The 20,164-nt window shown below is 39.3% G+C and overlaps 1 protein-coding gene across 2 annotated transcripts in view; it reads left to right on the forward strand.

Annotated features, from left to right (window-relative positions):
* Positions 1 to 20,164, forward strand: part of Vopp1 (VOPP1 WW domain binding protein) — a 77,399-nt gene that overhangs the window by 20,209 nt on the left and 37,026 nt on the right. For both annotated transcript variants that reach the window (XM_060373958.1, XM_060373957.1), the window contains one exon: positions 16,818 to 16,876. In XM_060373958.1, the coding sequence (XP_060229941.1) occupies positions 16,818 to 16,876 (59 nt within the window). The remainder of the gene's footprint in view (positions 1 to 16,817; positions 16,877 to 20,164) is intronic.

Here is a 20,164-nt window from a genome sequence, read left to right on the forward strand (position 1 = left end):
TAAAATAGCATAAAATAAGAGCATGGGTGCAAAATGGCCAGCTACTCTTGTAGAATTCTTAACAACCTCCCTTTCCAGACTTCAGTTCTCAAGAGATGTTTTTACAGTATTCATAAAGAGATTATGCCATCCAAAAATGACTCTTCACATGTTTGAATGTTTATTTCTACTTAGTTGAGAAAACATAAGCAGTATTTTAAGTTGACTGATGAACACTTTCCATGTTAACATTTTTCTCAGTACAGTCTCCTCTGCTCATTATGAGTGTTGTTTTAGGACAGCCTTCTATATTATTTTTCATAATCTTTGCCCATGTTAGTGATTATTTAATTTCTTGTTGGATGATTTTCTTTTATATGCTTCTATTTTTATATCTTAAATATCTCTTCATATGCACTTTCTAGTTTCTTTTTAGAATGTATTCTAGGATAGAATACATTCATAAACAAAATGTTAGGAGATTTATACAACAACTTGGAGACTATCAAAGTATACAATAAAAAAAAATCTGTGCTACCACATGAAAGATGACTTCTCTTTAGAATTTTGGCACATGGGCCCAGGCTAGCAATATTCTTCAGTGACAGGATCTCTTCCTCCCCTCCCACTCCTCTATCCCTCAGAAAAGGGAAGCTCCCCACTTCCAACCAACCCCAGTACATCAAGTCCCATCAGAATTGAGGACATCCTTTTCCTCGGTGGCCTGGCAAGGCAGCCCTGTGAGGGAGAAGTGATCTAAAAGCATGCAACAGAGTTCTTGTCACAGGCAGTACCCACTCCCCTTACTAGGGAACCTACCTGGAGGCCAAGCTGCCCATCGGGTCCATATATGTAGGTAGGGATTCTAGATCCAATATATGTATGGTCCTTGGTTGGTGCTACAGTCTCCACAAGACACCCTGGGCTCAGGTTATTTGGCTCTGGTCTTCTTGTGAAGGAGAACTATTTTTGTTTGTTTGTTTGTTTGTATTGATATTTTTTAACACCAAAAGGTTTATTTTTTATTTATTGTTATTATTTATTATACTTTATTCACTTTGTATCCCAGCTATGGCCCCCTCTTTCTTGTCTCCTACCAATCTCTTCCTCCCTCACTCTTCTCACAATGTCCTCTGCTAGTCCACTGATAGTGGAAGTCTTCCTCCCACTCTATCTGACCCTCGGATATCAGGTCTCATCAGTACCAGCTGCTTTGACTTCCTCTGTGGCCTGGCAAGGCTACATCCTCCAGCAGGAGGTGATCAGAAAGCCAGCCACTGAGTTCATGTCAGGGACAGCCCCTGCTCCGCTCACTAGCACGACCACTTGGAGACTGAGTCTGTGGGCTACATTTGAGCAAGGGTTTTAGGTCCTCTTCCATGCATGCTCCTTGTTTGCGGTATCAGTCTCTACAGGGCCCCCAGTGCCCAGGTTTTTTTTAAATTTAAATTTTAATTTTTTTAATTTAATTTTATCTTATTAATTACACTTTATTCACTTTGTATCCCCCCATAAGTCCCTCCCTCCTCCCCTCTCAGAACCACCTTCCCCTCCCCTCTCCCCCTTCTTCACGCATGCACCTCCCCAAGTCCACTGCTAAGGGAGGTCCTCCTCTCCTTTCTTCTGATCTTAGTCTGTCAGATCACATCAAAAGTGGCTGCACTGTCATCTTCTGTGGCCTGGTAAGGCTGCTCCCCCCTCAGAGGGAGGTGATCAAAGAGCAGGCCAATCAGATTATGTCAGAGGCAGTCCATACTCCCATTACTATGTAACCCACTTGGACACTAAACTGCCATGGGTTACATCTGTGCATGGGTTCTAGGTTATCTCCATGCCTGGTACTTGGTTGCAGTATGAGTCTCTGGGAAGACTCCTGTGTTCAAATTTTCTGGTTCTGTTGCTCTCCTTGTGGGGTTCCTATCCTCTCCAGATGTTACTATTTCTCACTTCTTACATAAGATTCCATGCACTCTGCCCAGCAGTTGGCCATAAGTCTCAGCGTCTGCTTTGATAGTCTTCAGGGCAGAGCCTTTCAGAGGCCCTCTGTGGCAGATTCCTAACTTGTTTTCTGTTTTCTTCTTTTTCTGATGTCCTTCCTCTTTGCCTTTTAGGATGGGGATTGAGTGTTTTAGTCAGGGTCCTCTCTCTTGATTAGTTTCTTTAGATGTACACATTTTAGTAGGTTTATCCTATGTTATATGTCTATATGAGTGAGTATATACCGTGTGTATATACTTTCTGCTTCTGGGACAGCTCACACAGGATGATCCTTCCCAGGTCCCACCATTTACCTGCAAATTTCATGATTTCCTTATTTTTCATTGCAGAGTAATGCTCCATTGTGTAGATGTACCATAATTTCTGCATCCATTCTTCAGTTGAGGGGCATCTGGGCTGTTTCCAGCTTCTGGCTATTACAAATAAAGCTGTTACAAACATGGTTGAGCAAATGTTCTTATTGTGTACTTGAGCCTCTTTCGGGTATATGCCTAGAAGTGGTATGGCTGGATCTTGGGGAAGCACTATTCCTAGTTGTCTGAGAAAGCGCCAGATTGATTTCCAGAGTGGTTGTAAAAGTTCACATTCCCACCAGCAGTGGAGGAGGGTTCCCCTTTCTCCACAACCTCTCCAGCATGTGTTGTCACTTGAGTTTTTGATCTTAGCCATTCTAATGGGTGTAAGGTGAAATCTCAGGGTTGTTTTGATTTGCATTTCCCTAATGGCTAATGATGTTGAACATTTATTTAAGTGTTTCTCTGCCATTAGATATTCCTCTACAGAGAGTTCTCTGTTTAGCTATGTTCCCCATTTTTTAATTGGATTACTTGGTTTGCTGCGTTTCAGCTTCTTTACTTCTTTATATATACTGGATATTAGGCCTCTGTCAGATAAAGGGTTGGTGAAGATTCTTTCCCAATCTGTAGGCATTCCTTTTGTTTTCATGAAGGTGTCCTTTGCTTTACAGAAGCTTTTCAGTTTCATGAGGTCCCATTTATTGATTGTTGCTCTTAGAGCCTGTGCTGTTGGTGTTCTGTTCAGGAAGTAGTCTCCTGTACCAATGAGTTCTAGGGTTTCCCTCACTTTTTTTTCTAGCTGATTTAATGTGTCAGGTTTTATGTTGAGGTCTTTGATCCACTTGGACTTTAGTTTTATGCAGGGTGATAAGTATGGATCTATTTTCATTTTTCTACATGTAGACATCCAGTTAGACCAGCACCATTTGTTGAAGATGCTGTCTTTTTCCCATTGTATGGTTTTGGCATCTTTGTCAAAGATCAGGTGTCCATAAGTGTGTGGGTTTATTTCTGGGTCTTCTGTTCGGTTCCATTGATCCACCATTCTGTTTCTATGCCAGTACCATGCAGTTTTTAAAACTGTTGCTCTATAGTACAACTTAAGATCATGGATGGAAATACCTCCAGAAGATCTTTTATTGTAAAGGATTGTTTTAGCAATACTGGGTTCCTTGTTATTCCATATGAAGCTGAGAATTTTTCTTTCCAGGTCTGTAAAGAATTGTGGTGGCAATTTGATGGGAATTGGATTGAATCTGTAGATTGCTTTTTGTGGGATGGCCATTTTTACTATATTAATCCTGCTAAGCCATGAGCATGGGAGATCTTTCCATCTTCTGATATCCTCTAATTCTTTCTTCAGAGACTTGAAATTTTTTTCATACAAGTCTTTGACTTCCTTGGTTAGGGTTACAACAAGGTACTTTATGTCTTTTGTGGCTATTGTGAAGGGTGTTGTGTCCCTAATTTCTTTCTCAGCCCTTTTGTCTTTTGTATACAGAAGGGCTATTAATTTTTTTTTTTTGAGTTAATTTTGTATCCGGCCACTTTGCTGAAGGTGTTTATCATCTGTAGGAGTTCCCTGGTAGAGTTTTTGGGGTCACTCACGTATACTATCATATCATCTGCAAATAGTGATAATTTGACTTCTTCCTTTCTAATTTGTATCCCGTTGATCTCCACAACTGTCTTATTGCTCTAGCAAGGACTTCCAGAACTATGTTGAAGAGATATGGAGAGCATGGGCAGCCTTGTCTTGTCCCTGATTTCAGTGGGATTGCTTTAAGTTTCTTTCCGTTCAGTTTGATGTTGGCTATAGGCTTGCTGTATATCGCCTTTACTATGTTTAGATATGTGCCTTGTATACCTGAAAGTATCTCCAATACTTTCAACATGAATGGGTGTTGGATTTTGTCAAATGCTTTTTCAGCATCTAGGGAGATTATCATGTGTTTTTTTTCTTTCAGTTTGTTAATACGGTGGATCACATTGATGGATTTCCATATATTGAACTACCCTGCATACCTGGGATGAAGTCTACTTGGTCATAGTGGATTATATCTTTGATGTGTTCTTGTATTCGGTTTGGAAGTATTTTGTTGAGCATTTTTGCATCAATGTTCATAAGGGAGATTGGCCTGAAATTCTCTTTCTTTGTTGGGTCTTTGTGAGGTTTAGGTACCAAGGTGACTGTGGCTTCATAGAATGAATTTGGTAGTGTTCCTTCTGTTTCTATTTTGTGGAATAGTTTGAAGAGTATTAGTGTTAGCTCTTCTTGAAAGGTCTGGTAGAATTCTGCGCTGAAACCATCCTCTTCGGCTTTTTTCATATGGGAGACTTTCAATGACCACTTCTATTTCCTTGGGGGATATGGGACTATTTAATTGATTTACCTGGTCCTGATTCAGCTTTGGTAAGTCGAATCAATCAAGAAAATTGTCCATTTCATTTAGATTTTCAAATTTTGTGGCATATAGACTTTTGAGGTAAGTCATAATGATTGTTTGGATTTCCTCAAATTTGGATTGTTTGTCGTTATGTCCCCCCTTTCATTTCTGACTTTGTTGATTTGGATGGTGTCTCTGCGTTAGCTTGGCCAAGGGTTTGTCTATCTTGTAGATTTTCTCAATGAACCAGCTCTTGGTTTCTTTGATTCTTTGAATTGTTTTATTTGTTTCTAATTGATTGATTTCAGCCCTGAGTTTGATTAATTCCAGCCGTTACTCCTTTTTGGTGTGTCTGCTTCTTCTTTTTCTAGGGTTTTTAAGTTGCTTGAATGCACTGTCTCGAATTTCTTCTTGAAGGCACTTAGTGCTATGAACTTTCCTCTTAGCACTGCTTTTATTGTGTCCCACAAGTTTGGGTATGTTGTGTCTTCATTTTCATTGAGTTCTAGGAAGACTTTAATTTCTTTCTTTATTTCTTCCCAGACCCAGCTGTCTTTTAGTAGCAAGTTGTTCAGTTTCCATGTCTGTGTAGGCTTTTTGCTATTTCTGTTGTTGTTGAGGTCCAGCTTTATTCCATCGTGATCAGACAGGATACAAGGGATTATTTCAGTGTTCCTGTATCTGTTGAGGCTCGCTTCGTGACCAACTATATGCTCTATTTTGGAGAAGATTCCATGAGGTGCTGAGAAGGTAGATTCTTTTGTGTTTGGGTGCAAGGTTCTGTAAATGTCTGTCAGCTCCATTTGATTCATGACCTTTGTTAGAGACATTGTTTCTTTGTTTAATTTTTGTTTTGTTGACCTTGGGGTGTTGAAGTCTCCCACTATTAATGTGTGGGGATCTATGTGTGGTTTAAGTTTTATCAATGTTTCTTTTACAAATGTGGGTGCCCTTGTATTTGGGGCATAGATGTTCAGGATTGTGATGTCTTCCTGGTGGAATTTTCCCTTGAGAGTGTGAAGTGTCCTTTCCCGTTTCTTTTCATTAATTTTGGTTGAAAGTCCATTTTATCCGATATTAGAATAGCTACTCCTGCTTGCTTCTTGGGTCCATTTGCTTGGAAAGCTATCTTTCACCCTTTACCCTCAGGTAAATGACTGAGAGTTTTGCTGGGCATAGCAGTCTGTGCTAACATCTGCGTTCTCTTAGGGTCTGCATGATATCCTTCCAGGTCCTTCTGGCTTTCATAGTCTCTGTTGAAAACTCAGGTGTGATTCTAATTATATGTTACTTGGCCTTTTTCCCTTGCAGCTTTTAGTATTTTTTCTTCGTTCTGTATACTTACTGTTTTGATTAATATGTGGTGGGAGGATTTTCTTTTCTGGTCTAATTTATTGGGTGTTCTGTAGACCTCTCATATTCTTATTGTCCTCTCCTTTACATTAGGGAAATTTTCTTCAATGATTTTGTTGAAAATATTTTCTGGGCCTTGGAGGAGGGAATCTTCTTTTTCCTCTATTCCTATTATTCTTAGGTTTTGTCTTTTTATGTTGTCTTGGATTTCTTGGACGGTCTGTGTCAGGAATTTTTTAGATTTAACATTTTCTTTGACAGATACATCGATTTTTTCCATTGTATCTTCCACACCTGAGATTCTTTCTTCCATCTCTTGTAGTCTATTGGTTATCCTTACCTCTATAGTTCCTGTTTTCTTCCCTAAGTTCTTTCTTTCCATAATTTCCTCCATTTGTGTTTTCTTTAATTTTTCCAATTCTATCTTCTCCAATTCTATCTTGAGCTGTTTTGTTGATTTCCTTCACCTGATTGACTATATTTTCCTGTTTTTTTTCTTCAATTCCTTCAGCTGTTTGTTTGAACAATCCTGTTTCTTTTATTTCTTTCAGTGATTTAAGCATTTCCTCTCTAAAGGCCATAGACTGTTTGGCTGCAACATCCTGTATTTCTTCACAGATGGCCATAATCTGTTTGTTTTTATCTTCCTCTATTTCTTTATGGATGGCCATAATCTGTTTGAGTTTATCTTCCTCTAGGTCTTTACGCATTTTATTTGTTTCCTCTGTTATCCTCTTCAAGAGCATATAAGTTAGGTCATCTTCTTGAATTTCAACTATGCTGGGGTGTCCAGGGCTACTTGCCCCTGGATAACTGGGTTTTGGAGATGTCATATTGCTCTGTCTTTTGTTGGTTGAGTTTTTAAGCTGGCTTCTACCCATTGGGCTATCTTAGGTGTTTGGAGTTAGTTTATGGTAGTTCCTGGAATCCTGTGGTGGGGAGAATCCTTTCATCAGGAAGATGGTTTTTCCTGAAGGAAGCCTTCTCAGCTTTTTGGGTATAGTCACTGGATGGCCGGTCTTTTTCAGGAGTTGCGGCTGCTCACCTCAGTCATAGATACCTTAGTGGTAACTGTGGTCCTTGTTAGTCGAGAGGGCTCTCCTCTCACTCGGAGAAGTCCTGAAGACAGGTGCCCTGCTTCTGGGTTTCTTGCTGTAAATTTAGTGATCTGCTGCTGTAACCTGTGTGTCCCGTGTTTTGGTCAGTTTTGTTAGGGATAACTGGTTGCCCCTTGGAGCAGTATCTGGGGGTTGATCTCGGTGATTCCGGGCTTTTGTAGGACTGAATTTGAGGCTCTGTGCCCCAGTACCCAAGCGGCAATCTGTGGTGGGTGGGTACCGCTCTCCTGGTAACAGCAGGCTATCTGATGCACAGCAGGTCCCTGGGTTGGGCTGGTTTGTGGGCTCTTTGCCAGGGATATACTGGGTGGCCTAAGTCTGTTCCCTTTGCTTTGTTACCTGTGAGGAATTCTCCCGACAGTGGCTCCCAGTCTCTGATGCCCTGGGGCGCATAGCTCAGTCTGTGCTGGAGAGCTGGGTGCGTAGCAATGTCTGTGCCTGCGGCTATAGCGCAGTTCAGTGATGGCGTCTCATACCCACTGGTCTGCGAGACTTTTTCCAGGGAAAGACTGGGTGACCCAAGTCAGTACCGTTTCCTTCCTTCCCTGTGGGGTTTTCTCGTTACTAGACTCCCGGTCTCTGGTGTTTTTTTGTGCCCACTGATCAGCCTGTGAAGATGATCAGGACATGCAGGCATGTGGCTCTGGACTGGCGTCCTAGTGCCTGCAGGACCTGGGATCTCTTCCAGTTCTGGCTGGGTGTCCTGAGCGTGGACCCAACTGATTCGCACGCCTTGGGGGTTTCCTCTTACCTGGGAAACACAATCGCTGTTGTTTTAGGGCCCAGAGTTCAGTCTCTTGGTCGCTGTCCTGAAAATGTTGTCCTGCTCTTCAGATGCAGTGTTCTCCTGGCGCCACCATCTTGTCCTGCCTTGATTTTTTTTTAAGACCGTCAAATATAGTTTGTGCTGTCCACATACTCTTGGATGTGTGGCCTTTCACTGGAAACGGTTGACTTAACAGGGGCTATACCTTTAAGAAGAGTGATTCTTTCTCTTCCAGGAGCTATCAGTTAGCTACAGTTAGCTAGCTCTCCCTTAGCTACAGGTAGAACTCTGTGCCCTCTCTACTGTGATTTCATTTGTACAACTGTCCTGCTGTGTCTGATACTTTTTCCTTGTAGTTATTCATTGCCTCTGGTTCTTTCTTTTGTTTTCTCTCTTGTTTTTTTGAGACAGAGTGTCTCTGTGTAGCCCTTGCTGTACTGGCACTTGCTCCATAGATCAAGTTGGCCCTGAATGCAGAGATCTGCTTGCATCTGCTTCCCAGAGTGCTGGGATTAAAGACATGTGCTACCACTGCCCAGCTGGCTGGTTGGTTGGTAGGTTCATCTACGATCTTTCCAACTCCCTTTCCTGCAATGATCTCTGAGCCTTGAGAGGAGAACCTGAGATAAAGATGACTCATTTAACACTGAGTACTCTTTAGTCTCTTACTATCTGCATTTGACTAGTTGTGGGTCTCTATTTTAGTCACCAAAATGAAACTTCTCAAATGAGGGTTAAGGGAGATTGATCTATGGGCATAGCAGTAAACCATTAGGAGTGGTAATGATAATAGCTTCTCCCTTAGGGCCTATGACTTGTCTAGCCACAGGTTCTTGTCCCTGATCATGATGCAAGTTAGGGGTTTTAACAAGTGGAGCAGGCCTTAGGTCCAGTCAAGAAAGTGGTTGTTTATTCTCAGGACATTCATACCACTGTTGCAACAGTGGGCATGTCTTGTCATACTGATTATTATTGGACCTTTCAGAGTTCACCACTAGTTAAGACTGATCATAGGCATGCATAGCAACTTTCAGCACTATGAAAGCTAGTTAATAAAGATGAAAGTTCAGGGTCTATACTTGATTTCTTCATGTTCTCTGACTCAAGTATATGGAGTCTTTAGCAGTCAGGTCTTACCATCACATTCTGAAGGATAACTAAGAGTAGGGGTATAGCCTGTAATGTTTCGGGGAATGTGGGACCCAGTTGCCAACAGCTCCAATAATGGTAACCCTTTCCTGTCAGTGGGCTTTATATTTGATAGCCTGTTATGTCTAGGAAGGACATTATTGCCTCACTATAGGGTAATTCCATTTGCACTCATCTTTTCTACATGTTAGACTTTTAATCCCAAGGAACATAGCAATTTCAGTGCATGGATGGGACATAGAGTGTGTTCAGGGACCATGTAGTCAACTTAATGAGTTCCTGTCTCAGAATAAAACATGGGGGAGGCTGTGATGGGGGTGCGGAACTAGAGCACATGCCTACCACAGAGAAGGCTCATGGTTCAATCCTACTACAGAAAACTAAATATATTTTTTTAAAAAAATTACTACTGTGTGTTGAAAAGTAGTAGTCCTCAGACACATTTATTCTCCTTGTGGCATTATATGTCTTGTCTTTTTCTTTATGCTCTCATCTAAAGGGAATTTCAGGACTTTCTTTTCATTTCACTGTTGTAGTAAGTTATTAATATTTACTACTGGTTTATCTTCTAGTAATGCTGCTGTTAATCCTCAGCAACTGTATAACCAAATCACCACACAGAGACTGGGTTTTTAGTTAACCTAGAACACAATGCTGGGCCATATTTACTGCCTCCTAAACCTCCAAGCCCTCAGTTTCCTAACATTTAGATTTCCCACATTATACTTGCTCTTTGTGAAATCTTAGGTTTGGTTCATGCTCCACGCCCTCCAAGCTCTCTCCTCCAGCTCTGCTCTCCTCACTCTCTTCTGCTCCTTCTCCTCCCATCCTCTCCCTCCTTCTGGCTCCTGCCCCCTTTCCTGTCCTCTGGCTCCTCCCTGCTCAACATTGTGTTCAGTTGCTTTATTTTGTTCCTGTTTACACAAGAGTTGAGACAGGATGCTTAGAATGAGTATCACAATGCAATATTCGGATTGAAACCAGAGAGTTGGGGGTGGGGTGGGGGAGAAATCAGTATTTAAATGAACAAGGGTAAGGCGTATACATTAAAAGAAAACATTATACCAACATTTCCCCCTTTAAGTCCAATAAAAGGCTCCTTTTTCTTTCAATACAATAATAATGAAATTATGAAAACTGTTAGGTAAAATCTACATGTTCAATGTCCAGTCCATGTGTATTTAGCACATGGAGAGGGTATCTTAGGAGAAAGTATCTGATTATCCTATCTATCTTGACAAGTTTAAAGTTCTATACCTAAATTTATCTTTTATCCTTATTGGTATTACCTAAATGAAAAGATTTCTCAACTTCTAAACAACTTAAGCTTAAATGTGGTACTGTAACTATTTGGTCTTCAACCCCATTAGAGACTTGAGAAAAAATAAGATTAGTTATGAGAGTAAATAGGAAGTGCATGTTAGCAGCTTCCAAAAAATAAAAATTGACAGAGACAGTTTGTTGCTGAACAGTAACCTATAACTCTCTATAACGTTGGAACATCATCTTCAGCCTTCTGGCTCAGAATATTTTGACAGACATATACATAAAGCAAGAACTTTTTAGGACTTGCTTACCCTGTCTCGGCAGAGGTCAGCAGTCTACTTGTCCTGCATTTAAGCTTGCCCATTTTAGGCAGAATTTGTCTCTTGTGAAGCGAGGGTATTTTCTTTACCCGAGTGGCTTGTTTGCCACATTTGAAGCCATCTCCATATGGAGGTTCTTCGATGCTCATTATCTTCTTTCAGGTAGGCGGGGTGCTGCCAGGAAATGACTTGTCTCATTGTCAAAGAATCTTTAAAATAATAACATTTTAAATGCCATATTCTGTAGGTCTCTGAAGTTTTTGAAGACTACCTATCTTTATGTAATCGCTTTGTATACAAAATCATATCTATCTGTTAAACCTATGATGTATACTCCTGTGATAAATTAGACTAGTGTCTGACATGACTATGAGTTGAATAACTAACAATTAACTTGCATACCTAATATCCTAACCACCTTTGAATAGTAGTTTAAAAGTATTGGAAGTAATCTTGACTTTCTATCTATATAGTAAAGCTTATACCAATGTATTAAAAATACTTATTTTTGCATCAATATGCAAAATCCTATACCAGAGTTAAAATTAACCTTATTTGGGAATAACAAATAAAACCTTAAGTTGAGGAGATTCAATAATCTACCCTTTTTCTATTTCTATAAAATATCCCTGTATATTCCTTGTTTTACTTTGAATAAGACCATTAATAATAAACATCTCCTAATGACAATAAAATTTTGTAGCCATAGCAAACAACCAAAAATATACCCAACCCCCTTTAAAGGAAAATGGACGCCGTTCTCATGAGTTTCTTCTAGCTGACATTGTGGACATGTAAGAAATCCTGTAGGGGCCCCAAATAAAAATGGTTAATTAAGCAAGCAATAACATTTGTGGTCCAATAACATTTGAATGTTGAGAAATTTCAGGCTTAGTAAAAGTCCTTTCTGAAACAGTCTAAAATGCTGGATCGGTTAAAATTAGCTTTCTTCAAAGTTGTTTTAGGAGCAGGCTTTGATGAGAAACGGCAGTTGAAGAGTCTGAGGCAGGTACAAGCAGAATGCTGGAATATGCAAGATGCTGGAATAGATGTGTCAATGTTTCAGCATGCTGAAGAATAATTCTGTTAGGTTTGATCCAGCAACTCTGGTGTCCAGTTCTTTTGTTCTGCAAACATATAATTTCTCACAAGCATTATAGACTTCTAAAATTATAAATGTTTGAGATGTGCAGGATGAAACTAAACAGTAAGCCAATTTTATCTATGCAAATTAAAAGGTTAGCATAATACATGTTGAAGATTATTATAGCCAAGGATTATTGGCCAAGTATTGATGGAGTTCTGGCTGGAGACATTTTTTATGTCTGTCAGTTTTAGAGTTGTTCCCATGTAAAGGGATTAGCAATATAAGTTACCATTATTATTGAACATACAATCATTATCATCAAAACAAGGTTAGATAGATTAAAATATCTTTCCGGGCTCTTGCGTGCCTGTTGTATTAGGCCAAGTTGCTACCTATTTCCCTAGAGAAGTCTCCCATTAGAGAGACAAGCTGGTTGCCTTAAGCAATAGAAAATGCATGGTTTAAGTAAACTTTACATAAACTCCTTTTTAATTTAGAATATAAGCATACCGTAGGTATCTTGTACCTGTTTTGAGGTTTAGCCCTAGATTTTTATATATGTTGTAGCTATTTGTCCTATCCCCTTGTTTATATAGAATGGGCAGTTATGGCTTTATAGCCAAACTTTATTTAAACTCCCTCTTACCTTTAGCATATAAGCATACCCTAGGCATCTTGTACCTGGGCTTTACATTGATAAGCATATCCTAAGCATCTTGTACCTGGGCTTTACATTGACAAGCATACCCTAAGGATCTTGTACCTGGGCTTTACATTGATAAGCATACCCTAGGCATCTTGTACCTGGGCTTTACATTGTTCGTGGCTATTTTTTTTTTTTTTTGGCTTGTCCCTTATTTATACAGGATAGGCAGTTATGCCTTTATAGCCAAACTTTATTTAAACTCCCTCTTACCTCTAGCAGTTAAACATACCCTAGGCATCTTGTACCTGGGCTTTACATTGATAGTGGCTATTTTTTGCCTTGCCCCTTATTTATACAGACTGGATAGTTATGCCTTTATAGCCAAACTTTATATAAACTCTCTTAGCATTAGCATATACACTCTCTTACCCTTAGCGTTAATTATATCCTAGGCATCTTGTACCTGGACTTTTACATTGGTTTTGGCTATTCCTTGGCTTGCCCTCTTTTTGATATGGGATGGACAGTTTTGTTTTTTAAACATATGAATATAATTTTTGAGTTTTTAGGACTAAACTAGGTTGGCATGTATTTTGTCATCTTTAAGCCTCTTGTGTCTTTTTTAAATAGGCACAACCAACATTATTCCCCTGTGAAATTGTCTCACGTTTAAAAGGATAAGGTAGTTTCCAGAGCAGTGTGACCTTATCTCTCTTTACATAAACTTAAAAATGATGTGAATCCAACCTTTAGAGCAGTAAGGACATAACAGCTATTATTAAGAAAAAAGAATTTACATGGTAACCTTAAGGAAAATTTTTTCATTTTGAATCTTAGACTATCTCTGTAAGTAGCTAAACTTAGAGCTGGAGTTGCCATCCTGGCTGTTATGTAAATAAGTTTGATCCAGAACTCAGAGATCTGCCTCTTTCTTTTTACCTTGTGTTGGGAAGAAAGGCATGTGCCTTTACCAACTTGTTCAGATATATGTAGTTTCAAATCAGTATATTTGTAACTCAAAGCCTTTAAATGAAAATCAAACAAAGAGACAAGAAATTTTGGAATCAGTTGTGCCAATTTACACTGTAACAAACAAAGCCCAGTTGATTATTTTAGTTGATGTTTCAATAAATTGAAAGAGCTGACAAACCAGAAAGAGCTGACAAATACCTTGTAGCAGAGAGCTTTGAATTTTAGCCTTTATTAACCTAATTATTTGGATGAGTACTATTGTCTGTAACTTAGTACCCCAATCCTTGGCTTTTTCCCCATTTTCTCCTTGAACTTTCTTGGAGAAGGCATGGAGAAGAACCAACACCATTAAAATATTGCAACCAGATCCATGAATATGACAGCCAAAATGAAGCTAAAAGAGATTAAAACACCCTCTGCCATGGCAATTTGTATTTTACATGCAGTTTAGGCCAAACTCTGTCTACAGGTTTGTCTGCCTCCAGTTCCTTTCTTTCCTGCCATGGCTGTGGAGCTGAGCCAGTTGAGGAACCACAGTATAAAAGAGTCAGGCTTGTTTACCCCTTAGTTAAACTGCAGCAGCAGCCAGTTTTGTTATGGAAGTCTCAGGTTTGGCCACAAGAGGCTGTCTTTTGCTCCTGGGCGGGTTTAATAGTCTCTCTTAAAGAGACAGTAATTGACCTGGGAGTTTTTAGGTTTTAAGTTTGGTTTGCATCACTGGTAGCTTATTCCCCCCCACCAAATTATGATAAAGTACGATTTAAAAGGTGTGCATTCTTAGATTAGTTGGGCGCCATTTGTTGTAGGAGTTTTTAATATTTACTATTGGTTTATCTTCTGGTAATGCTGCTGTTAATCCTCAGCAGCTGTATAACCAAATCACCACATAGAGACTGGGTTTTTAGTTAACCTAGAACACAATGCTGGGCCATATTTACTGCCTCCTAAACCTCCAAGCCCTCAGTTTCCTAACATTTAGATTTCCCACATTATACTTGCTCTTTGTGAAATCTTAGGTTTGGTTCATGCTCCACGCCCTCCAAGCTCTCTCCTCCAGCTCTGCTCTCCTCACTCTCTTCTGCTCCTTCTCCTCCCATTCTCTCCCTCCTTCTGGCTCCTCCCCCCTTTCCTGTCCTCTGGCTCCTCCCTGCTCAACATTGTGTCCAGTTGCTTTATTTTGTTCCTGTTTACACAAGAGTTGAGACAGGATGCTTAGAATGAGTATCACAATGCAATATTCGGATTGAAACCAGAGAGTTGGGGGTGGGGTGGGAGAGAAATCAGTATTTAAATGAACAAGGGTAAGGTGTATACATTAAAAGAAAACATTATACCAACAATTCACTTTAATTAAAATGCTTACTTTTTCTTAATGAATTATTATTTTATTATTGTAATCAAGGCCAAGTCATTTTGAAAAGTTCCTAAATGGTGATATTTTCCCCAAGTCACAGTAATAAGCATTGTAAGACTAAAGTAATTTGTTTTCCTAGATTCTTGTTAGTGCCTCTGCAGACCCCTGATGATGACTGACCATATGGGGCTTTTATGGATTGGCTCTCACCTATTCACCATTCTTTCTACAGAGGGCCATTCTTCGGCCAGAAAAAGATGCTTTTTGGTTTGTAGTCCCTTTCTCTTCTCCTCCCGACTCTATCTGTAGTCAGTAAGAGGGCAGTGGTTGCTCTCATTTCCAGATCTGGAGCCTTTCCTGGGTTTTCTCTGAACTCGTTCTATCATAGCAGTTGCTCATTTCCTTGAGTCTTTTCTTCTGCCAACCTTTCAATTGTTTAATGATATTACTTTTTCTGTATTGTATAGACGTTTTCTTTTGTTTGACTTTTAATTTTGGTTATTAAATATTTTTATGTACAAGAGATAAGGATTTTTATTTAATTGAGTTCAGGTTGCAACATCTTGCAAATCTGTTGTCATGAATCTCTTTAGTTAAAACTCAAAAGCAGGCAGAGAAACTGTATTCATAAAGTTATGAGCACTCACAGAATTTTTCCAGGAATATATAGTTAGGACTGATTTTCATCTTACAGTATGTATTTTCACAACATCCTTAAGAGAGTGTTGACTTTAAGAAATATTGCTTGTAAGAAGTCCTCAAGGTCTCTGAAGTGCAATTAGTGATGGGAAACAGCATTTTAAAGTCTCCTGTTAAACTCTCCATCAGTTCTCTAAGAGCTTACTACTCAGTCTTGGTTTTAAGGATACTCCCTTTTTCAGCAGCACCTCCTTAATATTTTTAAAGGTTAGAGAATGAGGCTTCTTACAAGCCATATTTCTTAAAATGAAGAAAAAGTATGATACTTAGAATCTTTCACAGTGTTATGGAAAATTAAGTAATTCACACAATACTAGCAAATCATGATTAGAGATTTAGCACTGTCTAGCACTCAAAGACAGGAGAAAAGACACTGGCTCTGGAGGTCTCTTAAGTAGGATACAAGTTCTTTCTCTTTGGAGGGCAGCAAAGAGAAAACTGGAGCCATCCTGGGTGTGGCCATGGATGCTGGTTCATCCCAAGGGAATGGAAATGAGTCTGCAGGAATGATCAGATTAGGTGTACCCTGAAAGCCTAGAATGGAGGAGCAGAAGGAAGGCATGGACAACTTCCCTGTTTTTCAGCTAAACGTGGTGTTTATGGAGTCCCTGTAACGTTGTTGGGGAGTCACAAAGGGATACACATGGCTTGGGAGGAGCTGCTGAGGAGGGCATCAAAGAAGAACCCTGTGTCAGTGCCATTTGGTGGTCCAGCCCCAAGGGCATGGAATTGGGTAGCAGGAGGGAATTAGAGGCAGGTAGTGGTGGCAGCCCTCTCCTTCCTTGCATCTAAGAGAACATGTGGTCTGGAGCTCTTATGTGCTGCTGAGGAAACCTCACTTGTACTTTCCAACAGACAAGGGTCCACCACTGTGGAGTGGATAGTTTCAATATGGCTTTTATGATACTGTGAAACGTAAAGATCTAGAAATAGTGATGGTACAGGGAAGTATTATGGAAGTAGAGTTCTTGCTGTTATGTTCTATTCATTCCTGTTCTGGAATAGCATACATTTTGAAGTGAGTTTGGGGCGGAGCTCAATGTTCAGAGTGTTTGCCTAGCATACATAGAGCCCTAGGTTTGATCCCTAGCACTAAGCCCCACTTCTGCAAAGAACTTTCTTTCATTTACCCTTTTAAGGAAATGTCTATACATAGTCTATATAGAGGCATAGCGAACTAGGAAAATAGTTGCTTTTGTTTTCCTGCTTTAAAAATTTTTTAAAATATAAAACAGCTCTGAGAAAAAGAGGAGATAGCAATCACCCTGTCATTTATTGTTTGCTTCATCTGCTAGCTTTTTGGGCTTTCCTCAGTTGCCATGCTTTTCTTGTTAACTTCTTGAGACCTTTTCAGTAGTATACAAGTTACTCACTGATTAAGGTTTTCTTTTTAATTATTACTTTTTTCTCTTTACTTTTATTTCTAGTGCACAGAGGCCAAAAAACACTGCTGGTATTTTGAAGGACTCTATCCCACATACTATATGTAAGTATTGTGCTTAGTATTTCTGCTAATTTGACCGTGGTCAGTTTTTTCTCTGAGGGTAGTTTCTGTAATAGGCATAGAATTGGATTATTGGATAGGGAAAGCTCAGGATGACATCTCCAACAAATGACATCTCCAACTAATGATTATGGGAAAACTGAATAGTCACATGTAGAAAAATTAGACCATTATCTGTCAGCCTTCACAGAAATTAACTCCAAATGGATCAAATACCTCGGTGTTAATCCTGAAACTCTAAAAATGCTAGAAGAAAACACAGGGAATACAGTACAAGATTCATATGTAGGAAAGGATTTTTTTCTGAATAGGTCTCCATTTGTTAAGGATTTAAGGCTAATAGATGACAAAGAGAACCTCATAAAGCAAAAAACAAAACAAAACAAAACAAAACAAAACTTTAGTATAGCAAATGGTAAAGCAGTGGAAACATCAATTGAACAAAGACGGTTGGGAGAGAAACTTTGCTAGTTATATATCTGACAGTGAATGTACATTCAGAATATATAATACAGAACCCCCCAAAAATGAAGAATCAAGGAAACAAATGACATATTTGAAAAATGGGCTACAAGGCTTGAGGCTGGTAGCCTGAGTAGGCTGGTAAGGGAGTAAAGAAAGGACAGACACATGTACAGAAAAGTTGGGGTCAGGTAAGCTACATGAACTCTGATGAAATTCTGCAACTCCTAATCTTAGTGCATTTATTATGTACAGTACAGGGGAAGGAGCCTGCTAGTTCCAGTAGGAAGTCTATGTAAATGAGCACTCTCAGGCTGTGGTCATCCTGGAAGAGGAAGATGCTGTTGCTAGCCTTGGTGACACATTGGTCAATAGTTTGTGAAAGCTCATACTTGGACAGAGGATGTCCTTGACCTGGAGGACAGGTTTACCAATTACCCACAGTTCCAGTTCTGGGGTCCTTGGCACAATAAGCTTATGTCAAACAGAATTCATTAGGCAGAATTTCATTAGATCACTACTTCACTTGCTCCCTGTAGGCTATGGATCTGAGCAAAGAGTTCTCTAAAGAAGAAATAAAAATGTCCAAAAATGTTTTCAAAAAGTCTTTAAAATTCTCAGCAAGTAAGAAATTACAAATTAGCAGGACACGGTGGTACACACCTATAATTCCAGCACTGGGGGAGGTAGAGTAGGTGGATCTCTATGAGTTTGAGGCCAGCTCCATCTACAGAATGAACCAGGACAGCCAAAGCTCTAGAGAAAAACCCTGCCTAAGGAAAAAAGAAAGAGAGAGAGAGAGAAAGAAGTTAACTACAAATTAAAACAAATTTGAAATTTCATCTCATCGTAGTAAGAGTGGCCAGGGTGATCAAGAAATAACTGACAGTAAATGCTGGTAAGGATATGGGGAAAGGGAACCTTTATTCGCTCTTAGTGGGATAGCAGACTGGCACAGTCATTCTAGAAAGTTGTGTAGAAAATTCTCAAAACTACATTTACTATGTGATCCAGCTGAACCATTGCTCAGCATATGCACACAGGACTTAATATCTTATTGTAGCAATGAACATGGCATGTTCCAGCCATGTTCATTGCTGCTCTATCCACTATACTAGGAAATGGAAACAACGTAAATGTCCTTCAGCTGAAGAATGGCTAATGAAAATGTTGCATACACACAATGAAATACTATTCAGCTGCAAATAAATACGAAATTTGCAGGTAAATGGCTAGAACTATATACTGAGTGTGGTAACCTAGCCCCAGAAAGACAAATATTCTCTATTATTTGTGGTTCTTAGTTCAGAATTTTCAGATCTGAGCATATAAACTGGAGTAGCTGTAGAAACTAGGAAAGTAAAAAGGAACTATTTGTGGGAGCTTTAGAAAAGTAAAAATAGCAGAACATAGGTACCATCAAGTGAGAAACTAGGAGAATTGTGAAAGGGTTTAGCTGGGGGTTTGAGGGTGGGCACTAATGAGAGAGAGAGAAAGAGCACTTTTTTTAAATCCAGGAATCTTATTATTTTATGTATAGATAAAATTACATATTTATCCATATATTTGCATACACACATTTATTGTTAAATGAGATTATGCTACTTGGGGTGATAATGCTCACCACCAAGAGCCGTAGACTATAAATAAAGCTTCCAGTGGACATGAGAAACCCCCTTTCTACTTGTTGACCAAGGAAGTCCAAGAGACTCTGAAAAAAAATGTAGGTTATTATGCCTTTGATTGCCTCTCAGCATTTAAGGGAAGTCTTTGCTGGAGATACCTCACAATTCAGACAGGAGACCTGAAGGTTGCAAGCTGGATCTTACTTGCCTGAAGACTACTTTTCATAGTACTAGATGGTGATGCAACCTGTGAAGGGAGGAAAGTAATTAATAGTCCTGTCAGACTATGAAGCTCAGAACCACATCAATGGCCAGCATGGCATCATATCCCTACAGCAGCAACAGTGGCATTCATATACTGTTGGTAACCAACAGCTATTTGATTGGACTTAATGTCTACTCGATAGGAAGGAGCTCATGCCTCTTACAGTAGAGCTACCCAACTACCTGTGGCTAGTGGGACCATTGAACATAGAGGCGAACCCACTGCTGCCCTGTCCTAAACTAGTATAAATTCTGTCTGCTTTTCTAAAAACTTATTTTTATACCTAAAGGTAGTATAGCTCTTACCCATCATCAAAGATGCTTCTCTTTGCAACAGATGGGGACCATGACAACATGCAGAAATCAGTTGATACATCTATAACACAACCCCTACTCTTAAAGTTCAAAAAATAAGGAGAAAGAAGGAGAAGCAAGATAGTAAGTGCCGGAGTACCAGGATGTCTCTAGGGAGACTGTCTTTTATGTATGACAGACTAGCTATATTCAAGAAATCTCAATAATATGGTTGCCTAAACAAGGCATGTATAAGGGCAACACTAGTCGACATATTGGCATGGCGGGAGAAAACCTCACAAGGCTCCACTGTAGGTGAAGCTCTATAGGCAGTTAATGGCTACTGAGAAGAAGAAGCAGGCTTTGGCAATGATGAGCTCTCCAGTTTGTTATCTAAAGACAGGTGGCTGTATCTAAAAATATATACAGAAGAGCAGTACTAAGTGGACTCAGCAGGTTGTATTTATATATTTCCTATATTTATAAGTAAATATAATGCTAATATTATATTTAATTATTAAGTAACATTAAATTTATATTATATTTATGAGTATTATGTATTGATGTATTTACATATTGAATTATATATATGAATATATACATATATATGAGTTTAGGGAGAGAA

The sequence above is a fragment of the Meriones unguiculatus genome, chromosome 21 (assembly GCF_030254825.1).
Source record: "Meriones unguiculatus strain TT.TT164.6M chromosome 21, Bangor_MerUng_6.1, whole genome shotgun sequence".
In the NCBI taxonomy this organism is placed as follows: domain Eukaryota; kingdom Metazoa; phylum Chordata; class Mammalia; order Rodentia; family Muridae; genus Meriones; species Meriones unguiculatus.